General features: G+C 41.9%; 1 protein-coding gene across 9 annotated transcripts in view; it reads right to left on the reverse strand.

The window, feature by feature from the left end:
- Positions 1–19,790, reverse strand: part of SSH2 (slingshot protein phosphatase 2) — a 301,444-nt gene that overhangs the window by 31,102 nt on the left and 250,552 nt on the right. For 7 of the 9 annotated variants that reach the window (XM_024234588.3, XM_024234586.3, XM_063718080.1 and 4 more), the window contains 3 exons: positions 15,822–16,016; positions 10,329–10,422; positions 10,066–10,194 (listed from right to left, as the gene is read on the reverse strand). In XM_024234588.3, coding sequence (XP_024090356.1) covers positions 10,066–10,194; positions 10,329–10,422; positions 15,822–16,016 — 418 coding nt within the window. The other 2 variants (XM_024234590.3, XM_024234591.3) reach the window with 2 other exon arrangements.

A 19,790-nucleotide genomic window follows, 5' to 3' on the forward strand; every position in this document is an offset into this window, starting at 1 on the left:
TTGAGCATGTATCATCTAAGAACATTTTCTTACATAACATCATGATCATACCAAAGAAATGTAACATTAATACAATAACCTAATACACTATACATATTTGAATTTCTACAAATGTCCCCAAAATGTCCTTTATATTTATTCAATCAAGGATAATTCTTCACATTTAGTTGTCATGTCTCTATCCTCTAGCTACATTTTTTTTTTTTTTTTTGAGACGGAGTCACCCAGGCTACAGGGCAGTGGTGTGATCTTGATTCACTGTAACCTCCACCTCTGGGGTTCAAGCAATTCTCCTGCCTCAGCCTCCCGAGTAGCTGGGATTATAGGCACGCATCACCATGCCCAGCTAATTTTTGTATTTTTAGTAGAGACGGGGTTTCACCATGTTGCCCAGGCTGGTCTTGAACTCCTGACCTCAAGTGATCCGCCTGCCTCGGCCTCCCAAAGTGCGGGCATTACAGGCATGAGGCACTGCGCCCAGCCTACTTCCTTTTTTCTTTTTGAGATGGGAGTTTCACTCTTGTTGCCCAGGCTGGAGTGCAATGGCACAATATCGGCTCACTGCAACCTCCTCCTCCAGGGTTCAAGCGATTCTTCTGCCTCAGCCACCCGAGTAGCTGGGATTACAGGTGTCTGCCACCATGCTCAGCTAATTTTTTGTATTTAGTAAAGACGAGATTTTACCACGTTGGTCAGGCTTGTCTCAAACTCCTGACCTCAGGTGATCCGCCTGCCTCGGCCTCCCAAAGTGCTGGGATTACAAGTGTGAGCCACTGTGCCTGGCTACTTTGTTTTTGTTTTTGTTTTTGTTTTGTTTTGTTTTGCTCTGTTGCCTAGGCTGGAGTGCAGTGGCACACTGCAGCCTTGAACTCCTGGGCTCAAACCATCCTCCTGCCTCAGCCTCCCGAGTAGCTGAGACTACAGGTGGGCAGCACCATGCCTTGCTAATTTTTTTACTTTTGTTTCTTAGAGATGGGGTCTCACTATGTTGCCCAGGCTGGTCTCAAACTCTTGGCCTCAAGTGATCCTCCCCACCTTGGCCTCCCAAAATGTTGGGATTGCAGGAGTGAACCACCACACCCAGCCTAGCTTTAATCTAGAACAGTACATCTTCTGCTTTCTTTGGGAGTGTGGGAGGGTGTCTTTCATAATATTGTCATATTGACATTTTTGTAGACTCCACATCTGTTATCTTGGAGAATTCCCCACAATCTGTATTTTTTTTTTTTTTTTTTGAGATGGAGTCTCACTCTGTTGCCCAGGCTGGAGTGCAATGGCACAATCTCGGCTCACCGCAACCTCTGCCTCCTGGGTTCAACTGATTCTCCTTCCTCAGCCTCCTGAGTAGCTGGGATTACAGGTGCGCGCCACCACACCCAGCTAGCTTTTGTATTTTTAGTAGAGATGGGGTTTCTCCATGTTGGTCAGGCTGGTCTCGAATTCATGACCTCGTGATCCACCCACCTCGGCATCCCAAAGTGCTGGGATTACAGACAGGCATGAGCCATTGTGCCCAGCTGTATTTTTTTTTTTTTTTAAGAGGCGGGTCTCGTTATGATGCCCAGGCTGGAGCTCAGTGGCTATTCACAGGTACCATCACTGTGCGCTATAGCCTTGAACTTCTGGCCTCAAGTGATCTTCCTGCCTCAGCCTCCTGAGTACCTGGGACTACAAGTGCATGCCACCATACCTGGCTTGTATTCAATTTTAGAGTGCTTTTTCTATTATTTGCCATTTAATATTTTGGGCATACAAAACTTTTATGTGATTAAAAGTCAAAAGCTTATTAAAAAGTAAACTTAGAGGCTGGGTGCAGTGGTTCACGTCTGTAATCCCAACACTCTGGAGGCCGAGGTGGGTGGATCATCTGAGGTTGGGAGTTAGAGACCAGCCTGACCACCATGGAGAAACCCCGTCTCTACTAAAAATACAAAATTAGCCGGGTGTGGTGGCACATGCCTGTAATCAAAGCTACTTGGGAGGCTGAGGCAGGAGAATCACTTGAACCTGGGAGGTGGAGGTTGCAGTGAGCTGAGATTGTGCCATTGCACTCCAGCCTGGGCAACAAGAGCGAAACTCCGTCTCCAAAAAAAAAAAGTAAACTTAGAAGTCTCACTCTCACTCCTATCTCTTTAATTCCTATTGGTGACATTTTCATTAATTTCTGACTATTCTATTTTGAAAAAATATAAGCAAACATATGCTTATTGCTACTTCTTACTCATATTACCAATTCTTACACAACAGTAATATGCTACACATAATTTTTTATTAATTGCTTTCATTTTACATATATTTCATTTTATATATCCTCAAAACCACTAAATGTAACAGTTCACAGAGATCTTATTCTTTCCTACATCTGCACAGTACTTCATGAGTACTGATATAATAGTTTATTCAACTAGTCTCCTATGAACGATATTTCTTATTTGTGGAAGCAGGTTTGCTAGGTCAAAGGCAGGATACAGTTCTGTTAAACACTGCTAAATTTCCCTCCGTAGAGGCTGAAACAATTCTGTGGTCCCACCAGCAATGCATGAGAGCACCACTTTCCCCACAGCCTTTCCAATAAACTGTGGTTAAGCTCTTGAAGTTTTGCCAGTCTGATAGGTGTCTCAGTGTAGTTTCAATTTGCATTTCTCTTAGAAGTAAAAGTGAGCAACTTTTCATTGTTTAAGATCTATTTTCTATCTCTGAGCTATCTGTTCATATCTTCTAAAAAGGCAGACATTTTATTTTATTTTTTTTTTGAGACGAGTCTTGCTCTGTCGCCTAGGCTGGAGTGCAGTGGCACCATCTCGGCTCACTGCAAGCTCCACCTCCCGGGTTCATGCCATTCTCCTGCCTCAGCTTCTCGAGTAGCTGGGACTACAGGCGCACGCCACCACGCCCGGCTAATTTTGTTTTTTTGTATTTTTAGTAGAGATGGGGTTTCACCGTGTTAGCCAGGATGGTCTAGATCTCCTGACCTCGTGATCTGCCTGCCTCGGCCTCCCAAAGTGCTGGGATTACAGGCGTGAGCCCCCGCGCCTGGCCAGACATTTTATTTTATATATATATTTCGAGACAGAGTCTCGCTCTGTCGCCAAGGTGGAGTGCAGTGGCGTGATCTTGGCTCACTGCAATCTCCACCTCCTGGGTTCAAGCGATTCTTCTGCCTCAGCCTCCCGAATAGCTGGGATTACAGGCACGTACCATCATACCCAGCTAATTTTTGTATTTTTAGTTTCACCATGTTGGCTAGGATGGTCTCAATCTCCTGACCTCGTGATCTGCCCGCCTGGGCCTCCCAAAGTGCTGGGATTACAGGCGTGAGCCACCACGCAGGTAATCCCAAATGTCTGGCCAGGGCAGACATTTTATAATAAGAGTCTACCCTTTCAGAATTAGAGGCATTAATGGAATTTAGCATTAGAAGACTTAGGTTCAAGTTCTGACTGCCCTTCCTACTGTGGGTGGGGACATTAGGGCCAACTGCCTAACCTTTCTTTTTTTTTTTGTTGAGATGCAGTCTCGCTCTGTCGCCAGGCTGGAGTGCAGTGGTGCAATCTCGGCTCACTGCAACCTCTGCCTCCCAGGTTCAAGCGATTCTCCTGCCTCAGCCTCCCAAGTAGCTGGGGCTACAGGTGTGTGCCACCACACTCAGCTAATTTTTGTATTTTTAGTAGAGACAGAGTTTCACCATGTTGGCTAGGATGGTGTCCATCTCTTGACCTTGTGATCTGCCTGCTTCAGCCTCCCAAAGTGTTGGGATTACAGGCATGAGCCACTGTGCCTGGCCAACCTCTCTTGTCTTTATCTGTAAAATGAAAACACCCTTCCCACCCCAGTAGTATATATTTAATGGGTACGTTTCCCTCAAATTATACATGCAAAGTTTTTCCCGTATTAAAATGGAAAACTCCTCTCTCTGTCATAAATCCTCCTGTACTCTGTCCTTTCTCCCTTTTCTTCATGGCTTCATAGAAATAAAGTCAAATACTCACTTTCTGGATGGGCATGGTGGCTCACGCCCGTAGTCCTAGCACTTTGGGAGGCTGAGGTAGGCAGATCACCTGAGGTCAGGAGTTTGAGACCAGCCTGGCCAACATGGTGAAACCCCGTCTTTACTAAAAATACAAAAATTAGCCTGGTGTGGTGGTGCGTGCCTGTAATCCCAGCTACTTGGGAGGCTGAGGTATGAGAATCACTTGAACCTGAGAGGCAGAGGTTTCAGTGAGCCGAGATAGCACCACTGCACTCCAGCCTGGGCAAAAAGAGTGAAACTCCGTCTCAAAAAAAAAAAGAAAAGCAAATACTCATTTTCTCTATTTCCTCATTTCCCACGTATCTCATCCATAGCACTTGGGCCTCTGCCCTCATCACTCTTGCTGATGTTACTAATGACCTCTCCTAATTGTCTTATCACCACTGTATCCTTAATCCATTGGCCTTCTCTGAGTATCTATCTGATATGGCTCATCATGCTCTCCTTCTAGAATTAGATCAGACTGTACAAATACCTAGTCTCACGCCTCACACAATAAAGAGGATCGACAAATGTTTGTTAACTGGAAGATCAAATGTGACCAGTAAATGAAGCACTGTGAAAATTGTTAAGTGTTGTGTAAGTACTATCATATTACAGGTGATCTGTAATCTGGCCGTTGAACTGGGAAAGCTCAAGGACACTGTGCTGAAGTTCCACTTAGGAAAAGGTCAGTAAGTGATGTACAGGCAAGGGCCCTGCTGGCTTGTTTTAAAAAAATATGGGAGGCTCTGAAGGCTCTGTTCAACCTTAGAAAACAAGCTTCTGCACCAAAGAAATAGCCAAGAACTACAAAGGACTTCAAGGAGACAGATGCCAAACAATAGGGGCTGAGAAGTTAAACTGGAGCCAGCGAAATGTGACCACCTCACTTCTTAATTTAGAAATCTAAATCCTTCGTGGAACTCTGTCCAGTTAGATGAAAATAACATTGACGTGATGGATAAAGTCCCTAGTTTTCATCTACCTGTCCAGAGAGATTTCATCCTGACAATCTGAAGTGATACCTATCCATTGGCAAATGAATTAAAGGCACTGGTTACTGACTCACTGAAGCCCATACAAAGTGACTTGGGCTACAGTTAGGGCTGTTTCAGGTTCAATTTGAAAGACCTGGGGACCACTTGGTATAATTACTTTTCTGTCCTCAATACAAATGCCATGTATATTAGACTTCTGGGGCCCTTCACAGACCCAATTTTCACCCCCCCCATGCTTCACAGGCTTATGGTGACATCATTCTACCAGGGTTTCCATTATGTTCTATGTAATTATGCAAAACATATTCTAATTTTACTGAAGTGTAAAATGAAACCTTTGGACTATAATACATTCTAAAGTAAGTTCATTTCCATCTTTTACTCTGGTTCCCTTGCACTGTATGCTGGCCCAAAGACCCAAGTAACTGATTTCTTTTCATGCTATCCTCAGGAAATAGCCTTGCTGGAGTCCAACTGTCCAAGGAAAATAGAAGATGACAGCACATTTATAGCAAATAAGGACTGTACTGTGGGAGTTCTGCTAAGATAAATATAACTTGACATAATATCCAAGGACTGGTATCTCTGTCCATATTTTATCATATCATCCCTATAGCCTCAAAACTGTAAGTCACATTACTGTGGCAACCAGACATAAGCTGTTTATTAACTTTTCCTTCTAAGAGAAGTTTATGCCACACCTCCTATTCAGGGACAAAAATCATGAATGTGATAAAATAATCCTTTCTATTACTGTCTCACCTATTTACACACCCTCTGTTTCTCTTCATCTACATTAAAAGTAACCAATTTGAGGATGGTTTTTTTTAACTTTTAAGTTCAGGGGTACATATGCAGGTTTGTTACATAGGTAAACTTGTGTCATGGGGGTTTGTTGTACAGATTACTTCATCACCCAGGTATTAAGCCTAGTATCCATTAGCTATTTTTTCCTGATGCTCTCCCTAGGCTGATTTTTTCTATGAAAAGGAAACACTTTCCCAAAAGATGTCAAATCTTACAATGTCAAATCTTGAAAAAGATAATCAGCAGTAAAAGTTCTATTTTTTAAATTCATGAGCAAAATTACTGGTTATGTGTCCAATATACTTGTTTGCCTGCTTTTCTGCAAAGGGTCTCTATCAACATCTAGCTTTTTCTCAGCCAAATCAGACAGCCTCCAGGAGAGCTGTTGATACTGAAACTTAGTTGGGCAAAGGCTTCCAGCTCAGAGAAGTGATATGCTTGTAAGGGTGTAGAATCTCTTTTTCTAGAAACACCCTGGCTTCCCACCAATCAATTCTCTCTTCTCAATGCAGCTTTTATTTAAGCTATAATCTACACTTTCCCACTCCATACCAGCTGGATACTTTCCCTAATAAACAGATCTCTGTGCAGTACGCTGCAGAGCTGAGCCTTCTTCCAAAGGGAAGGAGAAATCCTGTTGTCTCTCTTTACTCAATCTGGTTGAGCTCCAGGCATGGCAGCTATGCACAAGATGAGATGACTCTGCAGAAAATCAACACCACCACTTGCAGCTAGAATGCTTCTTTTTTTGTGTCAACTGCTAGGAAAGCCAGCAGGGCAAAGACTCAATGGAGAAGAGATAGGGATTTGGACATAGGATATGGCAGTGTAAACAAAGAGAGGAAGCCACCAAGGAACAAGTATAATAAGATGTTTAGACAGCCTGTTCATGCATTTACTTTGTTAAGAAGGAGTTAAATTACAGAGTTCCTCAATTTTGAAGTTTTTTTCCCCCAAATAAATATTCACAATAGAAAGAAAATGTCCATTTTCTAGAATACAGAATTATACCTGAAGCTGAAGAGATTTTCCTTTGTTCAAAAATATGTACGTATATACACAATGCTGATGTGCAAAAAAAGTATATAGATGTGTATTTAAAAAGTAAAAAACTCTATGTGATACTCTAACAGTGAACACATGTAATAAATTTGTCCAAATCCATATAATGTACAACACCAAGAGTGAAACCTATTGTAAACTATGGGCTTTAGTTTACAATGATGTGCCAGTGTAGACTAATGAGCTGTAACAAATGTTACACTCATTTGTTACACTCCACTCTGGTGGAGGATGTTGACAATGGGGGAAACTATGCATGTGTTGGGATAAGTTGTATATGGGAAATCTCTATACCTTTTGCTCAATTTTGCTGTGAACCTAACACTGCTCTTTAAAAAAATAAAGACGATGTATCATATCTGTGTGTATATACACAAAAATATATATGTACATCTATAAATAAAAGTAAAAAAGACTGGGGCTGGGCGCGATGGCTCATGCCTGTAATCCTGGGACTTTGGGAGGCCGAGGTGGGAGGATCAGGAGTTCAAGGCCAGTCTGGCCGACATAATGAAATCCCGTCTCTACTGAAAACACAAAAAGTTAGCCAGGTGTGGTAGTGTGTGCCTGTAATCCCAGCTACTCAGGAGGCTGAGGCAGGTGAACCGTGTGAACCTGGGAGGCGGAGGTTGCAGTGAGCTGAGATCATGCCATTGCATTCCGGCCTGGGCGACAGAGCGAGGTTCTGTCTCAAAAAAAAAAGATTGGAAGGCAATATTATATAACAAAAGATGATGGTGATTATCAGTCTTGATGATTAAATAAATATGATAATCTGTTGTCTTCTAAAATTTTTTAAAATGAACATGGATTATCATTATTTTTAGACAGGGTCTCTCTTTCTTGCTCAGGGTGGAGTGCAGTGGCATGATCATGGCTCACTGCAGCCTCAAACTCCCAGGCTCAGGTGATTCTCCTGCTTTGGCCACCCCAAGTGCTGGGATTATAGGTGTGAGCCACCACACCTGGCCAGAATTATTTTTTTTAATAAGAAAAAAACTCAAGACAGAAGATTATACCTGACAAGAATGAAATCATGCTATTAATCTACTGGCACAAATGCTCAAATGCATTTGTAGTTGATTAGGGAAAAGTAATTTTGGGGAAATTAGATTGCTTTTTCTGCTTACAATACTATTAAAATTTGCTTGCATGGCCTAAAATATACCATTTGAGGAGTAGTTCTTGAGTGGGTGGCACCAGAGACACAGGGAAGCATGCATGAAATAAAACAGGTTGATCAGTCAGAAATTGACTATATTTGATATTTATCATGTCTACATTATTTTACATGTTCAAAGTCAAGCTCAATGGGAAACCTGACTCCCAAGTTTGCAGCTTCGGTCACATGAGCTCCTTTTGACTACAGATATTTGTCCTTCATAAAAATTAGTCTCGGGGAAACAGTTGGGAGGGCCCCATAGAATGAGTGACTCACAAGTTTTCTATAGATAACACAAAGATTCTTTCCAATAATACAAGAGCAGGATATATCTGAATCCTTGTGGAAGTATACATAAGAGACAACAAAGCCAGGTGTCTTGCAAATGGAAAAGCCAATGACAGTTTTGAGGTATGATCTACAACCAGAAATGCCAACACATACTGGTCAGTTAAAGTAATGGAAAAGAAGTCCCCCTCCCAGCTCACAGCTTTTCATGAGTAATTTCATAGCTAATATACCACTATGAATCACTCTAGACACATATATCCTAGAGTGTCAACAAGTTATTTCAGGGCACAAGCCTTCAAAGGCATAGTCTGAGTGCCTCATGAAATAAACTCTTGAATATTCAGAGTGAGGTGGATCCAGTTTAGTCAGTTCCTGAGCATTTATTCTCCTTCTCTTCTGTTTCCCAGCTTCTAATCATTTCACAGTTCATAAACGTCCTCAAGAAGAGAAAGGAAGTGAAATTCAAACCAACTGATTTATTTCCTTGTAAGCATTTTTGGTGAAAGTGTGTGGGAAGTGGACACAAAATGAGGTTTTGGCATTCTCCATTGATTTTAATTATTCTTGTTAACTTTGTTCCCTCTACATGTACAGATAAGAACTAAAACTCTAACATTTGAGAGAAAAATAGACTTTAGAAGCTTTCAAAATCTACCTGTCAGAGAGGTCTCCTTGGGCTAATTACAAAAGGTCACTAAATGTTCAGGAACCATGAAGAACAATTTTTAGTCACCAATTTTTTGGTAATCATAAAAGTAGGGACTCAAAGTGTAGCTACAAGGTTTCATATGTTTGAAAGTCCAGTAGTCTCTTGTCTCTCAGTTATATAGTAGCTCCCACCAGCTCTGCTCAGATATATCAGACCTTAGACACATTTGGCAGATTTGAGAGTGACCTTAGAGGATCATCCTATTTGGGGCCAGGTGCGATGGCTTGTGCCAGTAATTTGGGGCCAGGTGCGATGGCTCATGCCTGTAATCCCAGCACTTTGGGAAGGACTAGGTGGGTGGATCGCTTGAGCTCAGGAGTTCGAGACCAGCCGGGAAACATGGTAAAACCCCATCTCCACAAAAAATACAAAAATTAGCTGGGGGGTGGTGGCACACACTTGTGGTCCCAGCTACTCAGGAGGCTGAGAAGGGAGAATCACTTCAGCCTGCGAGGTTGAGGCTGCACTGAGCTGAGATTGTGCCACTACATTCCAGGCTGGGCAACAAAGCGAGACCCTGTTTCAAAATAAAAATAAAAATAAAATTAAAAATGAGGGCCAGGCATGGTGGCTCATGCTTATAATCCCAGCACTTTGAGAGGCCAAGGCGGGCAGATCACCTGAGGTCAGGAGTTCAAGACCAACGTGACCAAGATGGCAAAACCCCGTCTCTACTAAAAATACAAAAATTAGCTGAGTGTGGTGGTATACACCTGTAGTCCCAGCTACTCGGGAGGCTGAGGCAGGAGAATCACTTGAACCCGGGAGGCAGAGATTGTAGTGAGACGAGATCGTGCCACTGCACTACAGCCTGGGCGACAGAGCGAGACTCTGTCACACACACACGCACACACAAAAAAAGTAATAAAATAATTAGGAAGTGATGAGGTTTGAGTACTTATCACTTTTGTCTTTAAAGTAAGTTACATTTTATTTATGTATAATAAAATTTAACAATTACCCTTGCCCATGAGTCCATATGGGCTAGCTTTAGCACACCACTTAAAGTGGCCTTAAAACTTACCAAGAACACATGCTCAAATATCTGTGTAGGGCTATCCATTTGACCAAGGATCACTATCATTTCATTGTCTATAAATTCCTTGAATTCCCGCAAGTTGCACACCATTTGCATTTCCAACTCTGTTCTTATCTGAAACAAAGATGATATATTGGACTCATCTCTTAAAGTCCCTCTGTACTTTCAACCATGCACTATTTCCAGCCCCACACCTACTGTTATCCCACTGCTAGCCTTGGAACAAACAAGGACTCAAGGTCTCTTACCTCTTTGGATGTAATATTCTCCAAATCCTTCTGCATCATGATCTCCCTTAATTTGGTTTTAATTAGCCTTTCTGTTCGTTCACGTTCAGTAGGTCTGAGAAGAGAGAAATAATGATTATTCTTAAGCAGGAATTTGATTAAGTTAATGAATGTACCATTTGATTAGGTTTCCAATTTAGCAAGCCTTGCCTTTATTACCCTCAAATTCATATTGTGGAAGCACGGCAAAATAAAATTGTATTTTTAAAAAGTTTATTGATTTTCAGAATGTACAGAATTTAAACATGTTAGAAATTATTACTTTGAAGAGTTTATATGTGTCTAAAGCCCTATATACACTCATGTATATAGACCATGAGGGAGCAAAGACAATTTGGGTATACTGATTGTAATACTTTTTTTGTTTTTGTTTTTTGAGATGGAGTTTTGCTCTGTCCCCCAGGCTGGAGTGCAGTGGCGCAACCTCGGCTCACTGCAAGCTCCACTTCCTGGGTTCACGCCATTCTCCTGCCTCAGCCTCATGAGTTGCTGGACTACAGGCGGCCGCCACCATGCCCGGCTAATTTTTTGTATTTTTAGTAGAGACAGGGTTTCACCGTGTTAGCCAGGATGGTCTCGATCTCCTGACCTCGTGATCCGCCCGTCTTGGCCTCCCAAAGTGCTGGGATTACAGGCGTGAGCCACTGCGCCTGGCCGATTGTAATACTTTAATGGAGGACCATACCCATACTTTTTTCTGTAAGTATTCCTGGATATTACTTACTGAGCTAGAATACCCAGATGGCTAGATCAGTACTATGACCTACCATGGAACTAAGTCTTCTGTGGTTTAAAATGCCACCTTATGCCGATAAGTCAATGTTGTGGTTCTAGAAAATGGGAAAGAAAGAAAAATGATCCTGTCTTCTTCAATAAGGCAAATCCTCTCCCAAAATCGGTTCTAGAGATCAACAACTTAGAGCATGGGTCCCCAGTGGGTACCGGTCAGTGGCCTGTTAGAAGCCGGGCAGCAGAACAGGTGAGCAGCAGGCAAGCATTACTGCCTGAACTCCGCCTCCTGTCAGATCAGTGGCAGCATTAGATTCTCATAGGAGCACAAACCCTATTGTGAACTGCACATGCGAGGGATCAAGGTTGCGTGCTCCTTATGAGAAGCTAACTAATGCCTGATGATCTGAGGTGAAACAGTTTCATCATGAAACCATCCCCACTCCACTGCTCCGTCTGTGGAAACTGGTCTCTGGTGCCAAAAAGGCTGGGGACTGCTGACTTAAGAGCCCTTCCATCCAGAATGCTTTCCTTTTAATGACAACTCTCACAATATCTCTGTGAAACACTTACCCTTGTTTTATAGGGAGAGGAAACAACTGAAAAGCTAAATGACATGCTGATAACCATGCTGGGGCAGGAGAATTAGAAAGCTCAGCCTAGCCTAATGCTCTACCTGAAGGATTATGTCACTTCCTTTAGTCTTCTGACTCTCTTAAAAATAAAATCACCCTTGGAACTTTAATATGAAATCAAACTAGGTAGCTGACTCTCCAATTATTAGAAAGGTAGTGGTTCAATGTAACTGGATACTCCTCCTCTAAAGCATTATTTCAGATTATGCAGAATTTGAATGAGGTTGACAGAGAGTACTTTGTTTCATCTCCTCCCCAACTCCCTACTCAAGAAAGGTATCTGGCTCTGCACCTCCTTATTTGGAGATGAAAATGGACTAAGCTTTCAGGCATCCTGCCTGCCCTTGCTGCCTACAGCCTTATCGCTGGTTGCAAAAATAGCTTTGGTAATCTCCAAAGATGGATGCTCTAACCCCACAACCTTGGGGCTTCCCACCACTTGGACTCCTAATTTCTCATGAACCCTACAGAATACAGCTAATACCTGAGCTGTTTCTCTTCAACCAGCCAAGGTATTCCTGTCTTAACTAGGATTAAAATTCTTATCCATGCTTTATTTGTCCTAGACATAGCTAATGGTAGAAAATAAATGTATAATTTCAGTCTTCCATTAAAAATAAATATTGGGCCAGGCGCAGTGGTTAATGCATGTAATCCCAGCACTTTGGGAAGCCGAGGTGGGTGGACTGCTTGATCTTAAGAGTTTGAGACTAGCCCAGGCAATTGGCGAAACCCCGTATCTACAAAAAATAAAAATAAAAAATTAGCCAGGCATAGTAACACACAGCTGTAGTCCCACAGCTACTTGGGAGGCTGAGGTGGGAGGACTGCTTGAGCCCCAGAGGTGGAGGCTGCAGTGAGCCCTGATTACACCACTGCACTCCAGCCTGGGTAACGGAGCAAGACTCTGTCTCAAGGAAAAACAAAAAGACAAAAACAAATTTTAGTACCTATGTTCATGGGTCAGATTCCCTAGTTCCTAAGCAATTTTTCCCTCAATCCCTCATAGGTGTTTGAGGCAGAGTGTTTGGGGAGTAGAAAGACCTAGGTTTTAATCCCAGCCCTGCTATTGGTGGAGTGACTTCTAACAAGTTCCTTCTCTTCCCTGAGCCTCTGTTTCCTTTTCTGTAAAATGAGTAGAGCAGGCCAGGTGCAGTGGCTCACACCTGTAATCCCAGCACTTCGGGAGGCTGAGGCAGGTGGATCATCTGAGGTTAAGAGTTCGAGACCAGCCTAGCCAACATGGTGAAACCCCGTCTCCACTAAAAATACAAAAATTGGCCGGGCATGGTGGTGGGCGCCTGTAATCTTAGCTATTTGGGAGGCTGAGGCAGGAGAATTGCTGGAGCCCGGGAGGCGGAGGTTGTAGTGAGCCGAGATAGTGCCATTGCACTCCAGCCTGGGCCAACAACAGTGAGACTCCATCTCAAAAAAAAAGAAAAAAAGAGTAGAGCAATAATACCTGTCTCATGACATTCTTATGAGGATTAAACAACATGTATGACGTGCTGGGCATAACACCAGATGTGTATCCCATATATGTATATTCCCTTCTTCCTCCTTTCCTTGGATTTCAAAATATAAATTATTCACAGCAGAGTATTTCAGTCCATTTTGGCACACATTCTCCCTGTATTCTCAGCTTTGTTTTATAGGCTTTTCTAGTCAACTTAGGGAGGAGGAGGAATGGAAAAAGCATTACAACACACAAATCTGCTTTTTCCTCCTCCATTTCATTGGAGAAAAATTTGGAAAATACATAAAAATATAAAGTAAATAAAAACCACTGAAAATCCCTCTACCCTGAGATAATTATTAACACTCTGGCCTACAGCTTTCATGTATTCTTTTTCCATAAACAGACAGAAGTTCTTAAAATATATCTTAAAATTAGGGTTATTATTGTACATACTAAGAACTAACAGTTAATAAGCCTCTATCATTTGCCAGGGACTGCCTTTATGTTTTTTGCTTAGGGATGTAAAGAGAGTAAGAGCAATATCTTTCTTCCTCTCTTCTTCTTGTTTGTTGTGTAGTGTCAAAATCTTCTCTAATAAAATCTTTTTTTTTTGAGACAGTCTCGCTCTGTCGCCCAGGCTGGAGTGCAGTGGCACGATCTTGGCTCACTGCAACCTCCACCTCCTGAATTCAAGTGGATCTCCTCCCTCAGCCTCCTGAGTAGCTGGGATTACAGGCGCCTGCCACCATGCCCGGCTAATTTTTGTATTTTTAGTAGAGATGGGGTTTCACCATGTTGGCCAGGCTGGTCTTGAACTCCTGACCTCAGGTGATCCACCTGCCTTGGCCTCCCAAAGTGCTGAGATTACAGGCGTGAGCCACCGCGCCCGACTGTCTCTAATAAAATCTGGGAAAAATGGGAAGAAAAGTTACCTCTCTCTCATGTAAGTCTGGTTTAGAATGTGCTTTTTTGAGGTAGATGAGACATCCATTTCTCTGAAACCCATCATCCAGCTGTAAAGCATGAAATCACCAGTAACATTTCCCATGAATCTTTATCTTTTCAATTACTGTGAGATCTTGAAAAGACCAAGGCTACTGAAAAGAAGGTCCTAGCAGCAAAAACACCCTGTGCAAAAAAAGATTCCACTGCTTTTTTGACTGTTCCTTTCATACAATTTTTGGAAAGTTCACCTTTTCTAGTAAAGAGCATTTTTTAGGGCAGGCGTGGTGGCCACGCCTGTAATCCCAGCGCTTTGGGAGGCTGAGGCAGGTGGAGACCAGCCTGGCCAACATGGTGAAATCCCGTCACTACTAAAAATACAAAAATTAGCTGGCCGTGGTGGCATGCGCCTGTAACCCCAGCTACTTGGGAGGCTGAGGCAGGAGAATTGCTTGAACCCAGAAGGCAGAGATTGTAGTAAGCCAAGATCATGCCACTGCATTCCAGCCTGGGCGACAGAGTGAGACTTGGTCTCAAAAAATAAAATAAAATAAATTATTCTGTTAAAAAACAAAACAAAACATGAACTGTTTTGGCATGACTTTAGGAAGCTAAAGGAGAATCCTGTTTGTAAGGTCAGACAGTAACTAGCTACTCTTCTTTCCCTGCTGTAGAATACCTTGGAAGTGCAGAAAGATCAAATTAGAGCAAAAGAAACACATGACGAATTTACAAAGCAGGCACTAAGTGTAAAAAAATTTCCAAAATAGTCACAGAAGTTTCAACACATAGACCTAAGAAGGAAAGAAACATCAGCTTTACCTTAGGCATTTATCTAACTCACAGTACACTAGGGAGATTTAATTAAATCGTACTGACAAGGCCTTAACAAGGCAAAGGTAGAGCAGAATGACATCTGAATGATAAAATATTAAAAAAAATTTTTTTAAGTTAAAAATTAGCAGGCTGGGCGTAGTGGCTCACACTTGTAATCCCAGCACTTTGGCAGGAGGACTGAGGCCAGGAGTTTAAGACCAGCCTGGGCAACATAGTGAGACCCCATCTCTAAAAAAATAAAAATTTAAAAATTAGCTAGGTGTGGTGGCATGTGCCTGTAGTCCTAGGTACTTTGCAGGCTGAAGTGAGAGGATCACTTCAGCCCAGGAGTTTGAGGCTGCAGTGAGCTATGATTGTGCCACTGTATTCCAGCCTGGGTGACAGAGTGAGATCCTGTCTCTTAAAAAAAAATTAGCTTATTAGTTAGGCATTCTTTTAAGTTGACTGGAAACATCTTGTTTTCTTAAGTACTACAAACATGACTTTGAAAGCTTCTTTATATCACTAATATGCTTACTAAAATGATTCTTTCAGATAATGCAAACTCAAACTTCAGCCCAACTCCTTTAAACTCAAATTTCAAATTAGTGGAATCTGAATAATGAAATTTTATGGTCTTGCAGTTTTTGACTATGGAGACTCTATTGTGCCTTGGGGTGAAGCTTCTCAGGCCTTTGCAGCAACAGCAAGAATAAGATTCTTCATATGTGGCAGACATGTACTATTGACAATGACTAATATTCCTAGGTAAGATTAACTCCCCAAGAGAAAAGATTAGGGAGGAACATGCTTCTTATGACTCCTCAGGACATAATGGAGAGAACTTCCATAATCCTTAGCAAACTGACTTACATGTCGGTGAAGAGAGCTGGAGAGTCGGGCCGGTGGGACTGTACATCTTGCATAGCATTCCATTCATTGACTGAGGACTGATCTGAGTTGATATGGCTCTCATAATAACTCACCCAAGTGAGAAATAGGCTGCCTGGGTAGTAGTTATGCGCTCTGGCGACTTCACAAGCCTTGTGTAAGCTCTGTAGTGCAGACCTGAAAGATATGCTGGGAAATGAGCACCATAGAACTGTGGGGTGCCAAAGGCCAATAACCTGTGTACCCCAAACTCTTCTAATTTTTAAATTCTATAGAATTTGTCCTTGAAAGTCAAGATTCTCCAATTCTGATTATACCATATTATCTATCCACAGCAATGGACAAGACATTTGCTGAAAGATAATGATGCATCATTAAGGTAGGGAGAAGGCGGGGAAGGAGAGCTGACAACTCACCAGTGAAAAATAGGTCCAGGTACCTATGGAGCACATGATCCTATAGTTGGAACCATGCAGTGACTGCCGTATCATTAGAAAACTAAAGATCTGAATAATTTGCCATATAAAGATTTGTTTCCCTCAGCACAAGATGTTACAGCATACATTTTCTGTAATTCTTAACAGGCTTCACAAAGATCACATACATAGATGTCCCTAAGCCTTGAGGACATGTCCTTTAATGTCCAGGAAGTACTGATCTAATGATATTTATTATTCCTGCTGCCTTAGTCTCCTAGTCTCTTTAAATCCATGAGCTACTTTCTAAGAACAGATCTGGTTATTCTTTTTTGTTGAGACAGTGACTCACTCTGTCACAGAGGCTGGAGTGCAGTGGTGTGATCTCTGCTCACTGCAACCTCCACCTCCTGGGTTCAAGTGATTCTCATGCCTCAGCCTCCCGAGTAGTAGCTGGGATTACAGGTGCATGCCACTACACCGGGCTAATTTTTGTATTTTTAGTCGAGACAGGTTTTTGCCATGTTGGTCAGGCTGGTCTCAAACTCCTGGCCTCAAGACATCCGTCTGTCTTGGCCTCCAAAAATGCTGGGATTAGAGGCGTGAGCCACCGTGCCTGGCCTAGCTCTGGTAATTCTGAGACTAATTAAACCTTCTGGCTCTGTCTGAACTCAGGAACCCAAGAAGAGTAAACAAATTGAAAAGTATGTTTTTCATTATATATGTGGGAAAAGCTTAAGCTAGAAATACTAGGAAGTTATACAAGAGCAAGAACTTTTCTACATTTTGTTTACCCAAGTGACTAAAAGAATACCTAGTTCACAAGTGGAGCTCAATTAGTATTTGTTGAGTGAAATGTCATTAGCTATAAATTAATGTCTCCCTAAGAAAAAAAGACATTATGGCCAGGCACGGTGGCTCATGCCTGTAATCCTAGCACTTTGGGAGGCCAAGGTGGGTGGATCACTTGAGGTCAGGAGATCGAGATCAGCTTAACCAACATGGTGAAACCCCATCTCTACTAAAAATACAAGGATTAGCTGGGAACGGTGGCACACGCCTGTAGTCCCAGGTACTCGGGAGGCTGAGGAGGGAGAATCACTTGAACCCGGGAGACGGAGGCTGTAGTTAGCTGAGATGGTGCCACTGCACTCCAGCCTGGGTGACAGAGTGAGACACAGTCTCAAAAAAAAAAAAAAAAGTATTTTTGTTTCCCTCATAGCAAAAGTGATCCATGCCTACTTTAGAAAATTAGGGACCTTAGAGAAAAGGCAGAAATATCTTGTAATCCTACCACCCTGAAATAACCACTGTTAAGGTTTTAGTGTAGATCTTTCCAGTCTTTTTGGCTATGCATAGATGTATAATAAACAAAGATATGACCATATTCTACATATCATCTATAACTTGCTCTTTTGCTTTACAGCCTATCATCAACATCTTTCCATGTCAAGTATTTTTCAACTGGATCATTTTTAATGGTTGCATAATATTTAATGATATAGATGTACCATAATTTACTAATTCTATTTTTCAATCTTTTAAATTGTTTTTCATTTTTTGCTATTATTAGAACACTGACAAACATTCTTACAGCTAAAATCTTTGCACACATCCATGTTTACAAACTTAGAGTAAATCCATAGAAGTAGAGTTACTAGGACAAAGATCATGCAAAATGATAAGGCATATTGGCAAATCACTCTCCAGAAAAGCTGCTCCAGTTCATTCTTCCACCAATAGTACATCACAGTGTTTGTTCCTTGAATCCCTGTCAACCCTATACAATGTAAATTAAGAAAACAAATTTAAACCAATTTAATAACAGGAAAATGTGTCAGTCCATTTTTGTTAGGAAAACACATTTTTCCTTAAAAACAAAGTTGCAGAGTCTTTTAAAAATGCTTTATATTATTCAAAGTAAGCCAAAGTCTCAAGAGAATAATCTGAGAATTTCAGTTTCATTACACAGATTCAAAGGTAAGAGCCAGCTTAGTGTAACTTACAGGATGCCTAATGCATGTTTCTTCATCTAGGAAACACATGCTCCAAAAGCATATGCCACAGAGTCTGGTGCAACTGTCCTAAAATACACTCAAGGCCTAGCCATCTCAGATACTCCAGCTGCATCGGAGTGGGAGGTTGCAGTAACTATCTTCCTGTGAAGGAAACACCTGGTCTAAATGTTGCTTTGATCCACACATCATCTATTTTTTTCCCCCTGTGACTTCAACTCACTACTCCCCATAAGGTACATCAAGAAAAGTTTATTTTGCAATAAGAGCTAGGACCAGTCAGTTTACTTTTACAGGACTGTCCAATTTTTTGGCTTCCCTGGGCCACATTGGAAGAACTGTCTTGGGCCACACACAAAATACGGTAATGATAGCTGATGAGCTTAAAAAAAATTGCGAAAAAATCTCATCATATTTTAGGAAAGTTTTATGAATTTGGATTAGAATTTTAGGAAAGTTTTATGAATTTGTGTTGGGCCGCATGCAAAGCCGTCCTGGGCTGCATGTGGCCTATGGGCCACAGGTTGGACAAGCTTGCTTTAGAACATCAAAGCTTGATTTAAGGTTATTACTTGAATTAAGACTGCTCTGTACTCTTCCCCAAAATATACTTGAAAATGCTGTCATTTATCGTTGTTACTGCTGTTTGGTTTTACTTGTTACTTAGGAATAGATAGGTCAATTGTCTTTAACTGAGCCTTAGTCAAAGGAGGTCATAAATTTCCTGTTTTCCATGAGAAACTTACCTGCAAAATATGCCCTAACTCTAAAAATCTGGTCTAAACACATGACCTGAAACTGTCCTATCTCAATCACTGCAGGAAATGATAAGACTTAATTTTTCAGTGAGTCTTTGGACTCCACCCACCTCCATCCTATCAATTCTGTTTTCAGGGGTAGATTATCTCCCTGGGGTCTTTTTCAGGCTCTTTTATTTCTTGTTTTGCTTGCATTCTATCCATTCCACTCCTCATGGGGACTTCTACTACCTAACAGGCAGCTGAATAGGAAACTGAAATTCAAATCCCTGACTGGGGAATGGATTCTGAATCTTAGTCACATCATTCTCTGGTTATATTAGATAATTTTCTAGATAATCTAAAACAAGAGAATAAGAGGCCAGGTGCAGTGGCTCACACCTGCAATCCCAGCACTTTGGGAGGCCAAGACAGGAGGATTGCTTGAGGCCAGGAGTTCAAGACCAGCCTGGGCAACACAGAGAGACCCCCATCTCTACAAAAAAAATTAAAAAAAAATTAGCCAGGTGTAGTGGCACATGCCTGTAGTCATAGCTGCTTAGGAGGCTGAGGTAGGAAGAACACTCAAGCCCAGGAGTTGGAGGCTGCCATAAGCTATGATTGCACCACTGTATTCCACCTGGGCGACAGAGGGAGACCCTGTCTCTTTAAAAGAGAGAGAGAGAGAGATATGAGAGAGAGAGATCTAACCTGTCTAAATGTAAGAAATACTCTCAGGGCAGTTATGTAACCCATCCAAAGCATGTTTTCTCACCCATAATA

Source organism: Pongo abelii, chromosome 19 (genome assembly GCF_028885655.2).
Source record: "Pongo abelii isolate AG06213 chromosome 19, NHGRI_mPonAbe1-v2.0_pri, whole genome shotgun sequence".
Taxonomy (NCBI): Eukaryota; Metazoa; Chordata; class Mammalia; order Primates; family Hominidae; genus Pongo; species Pongo abelii.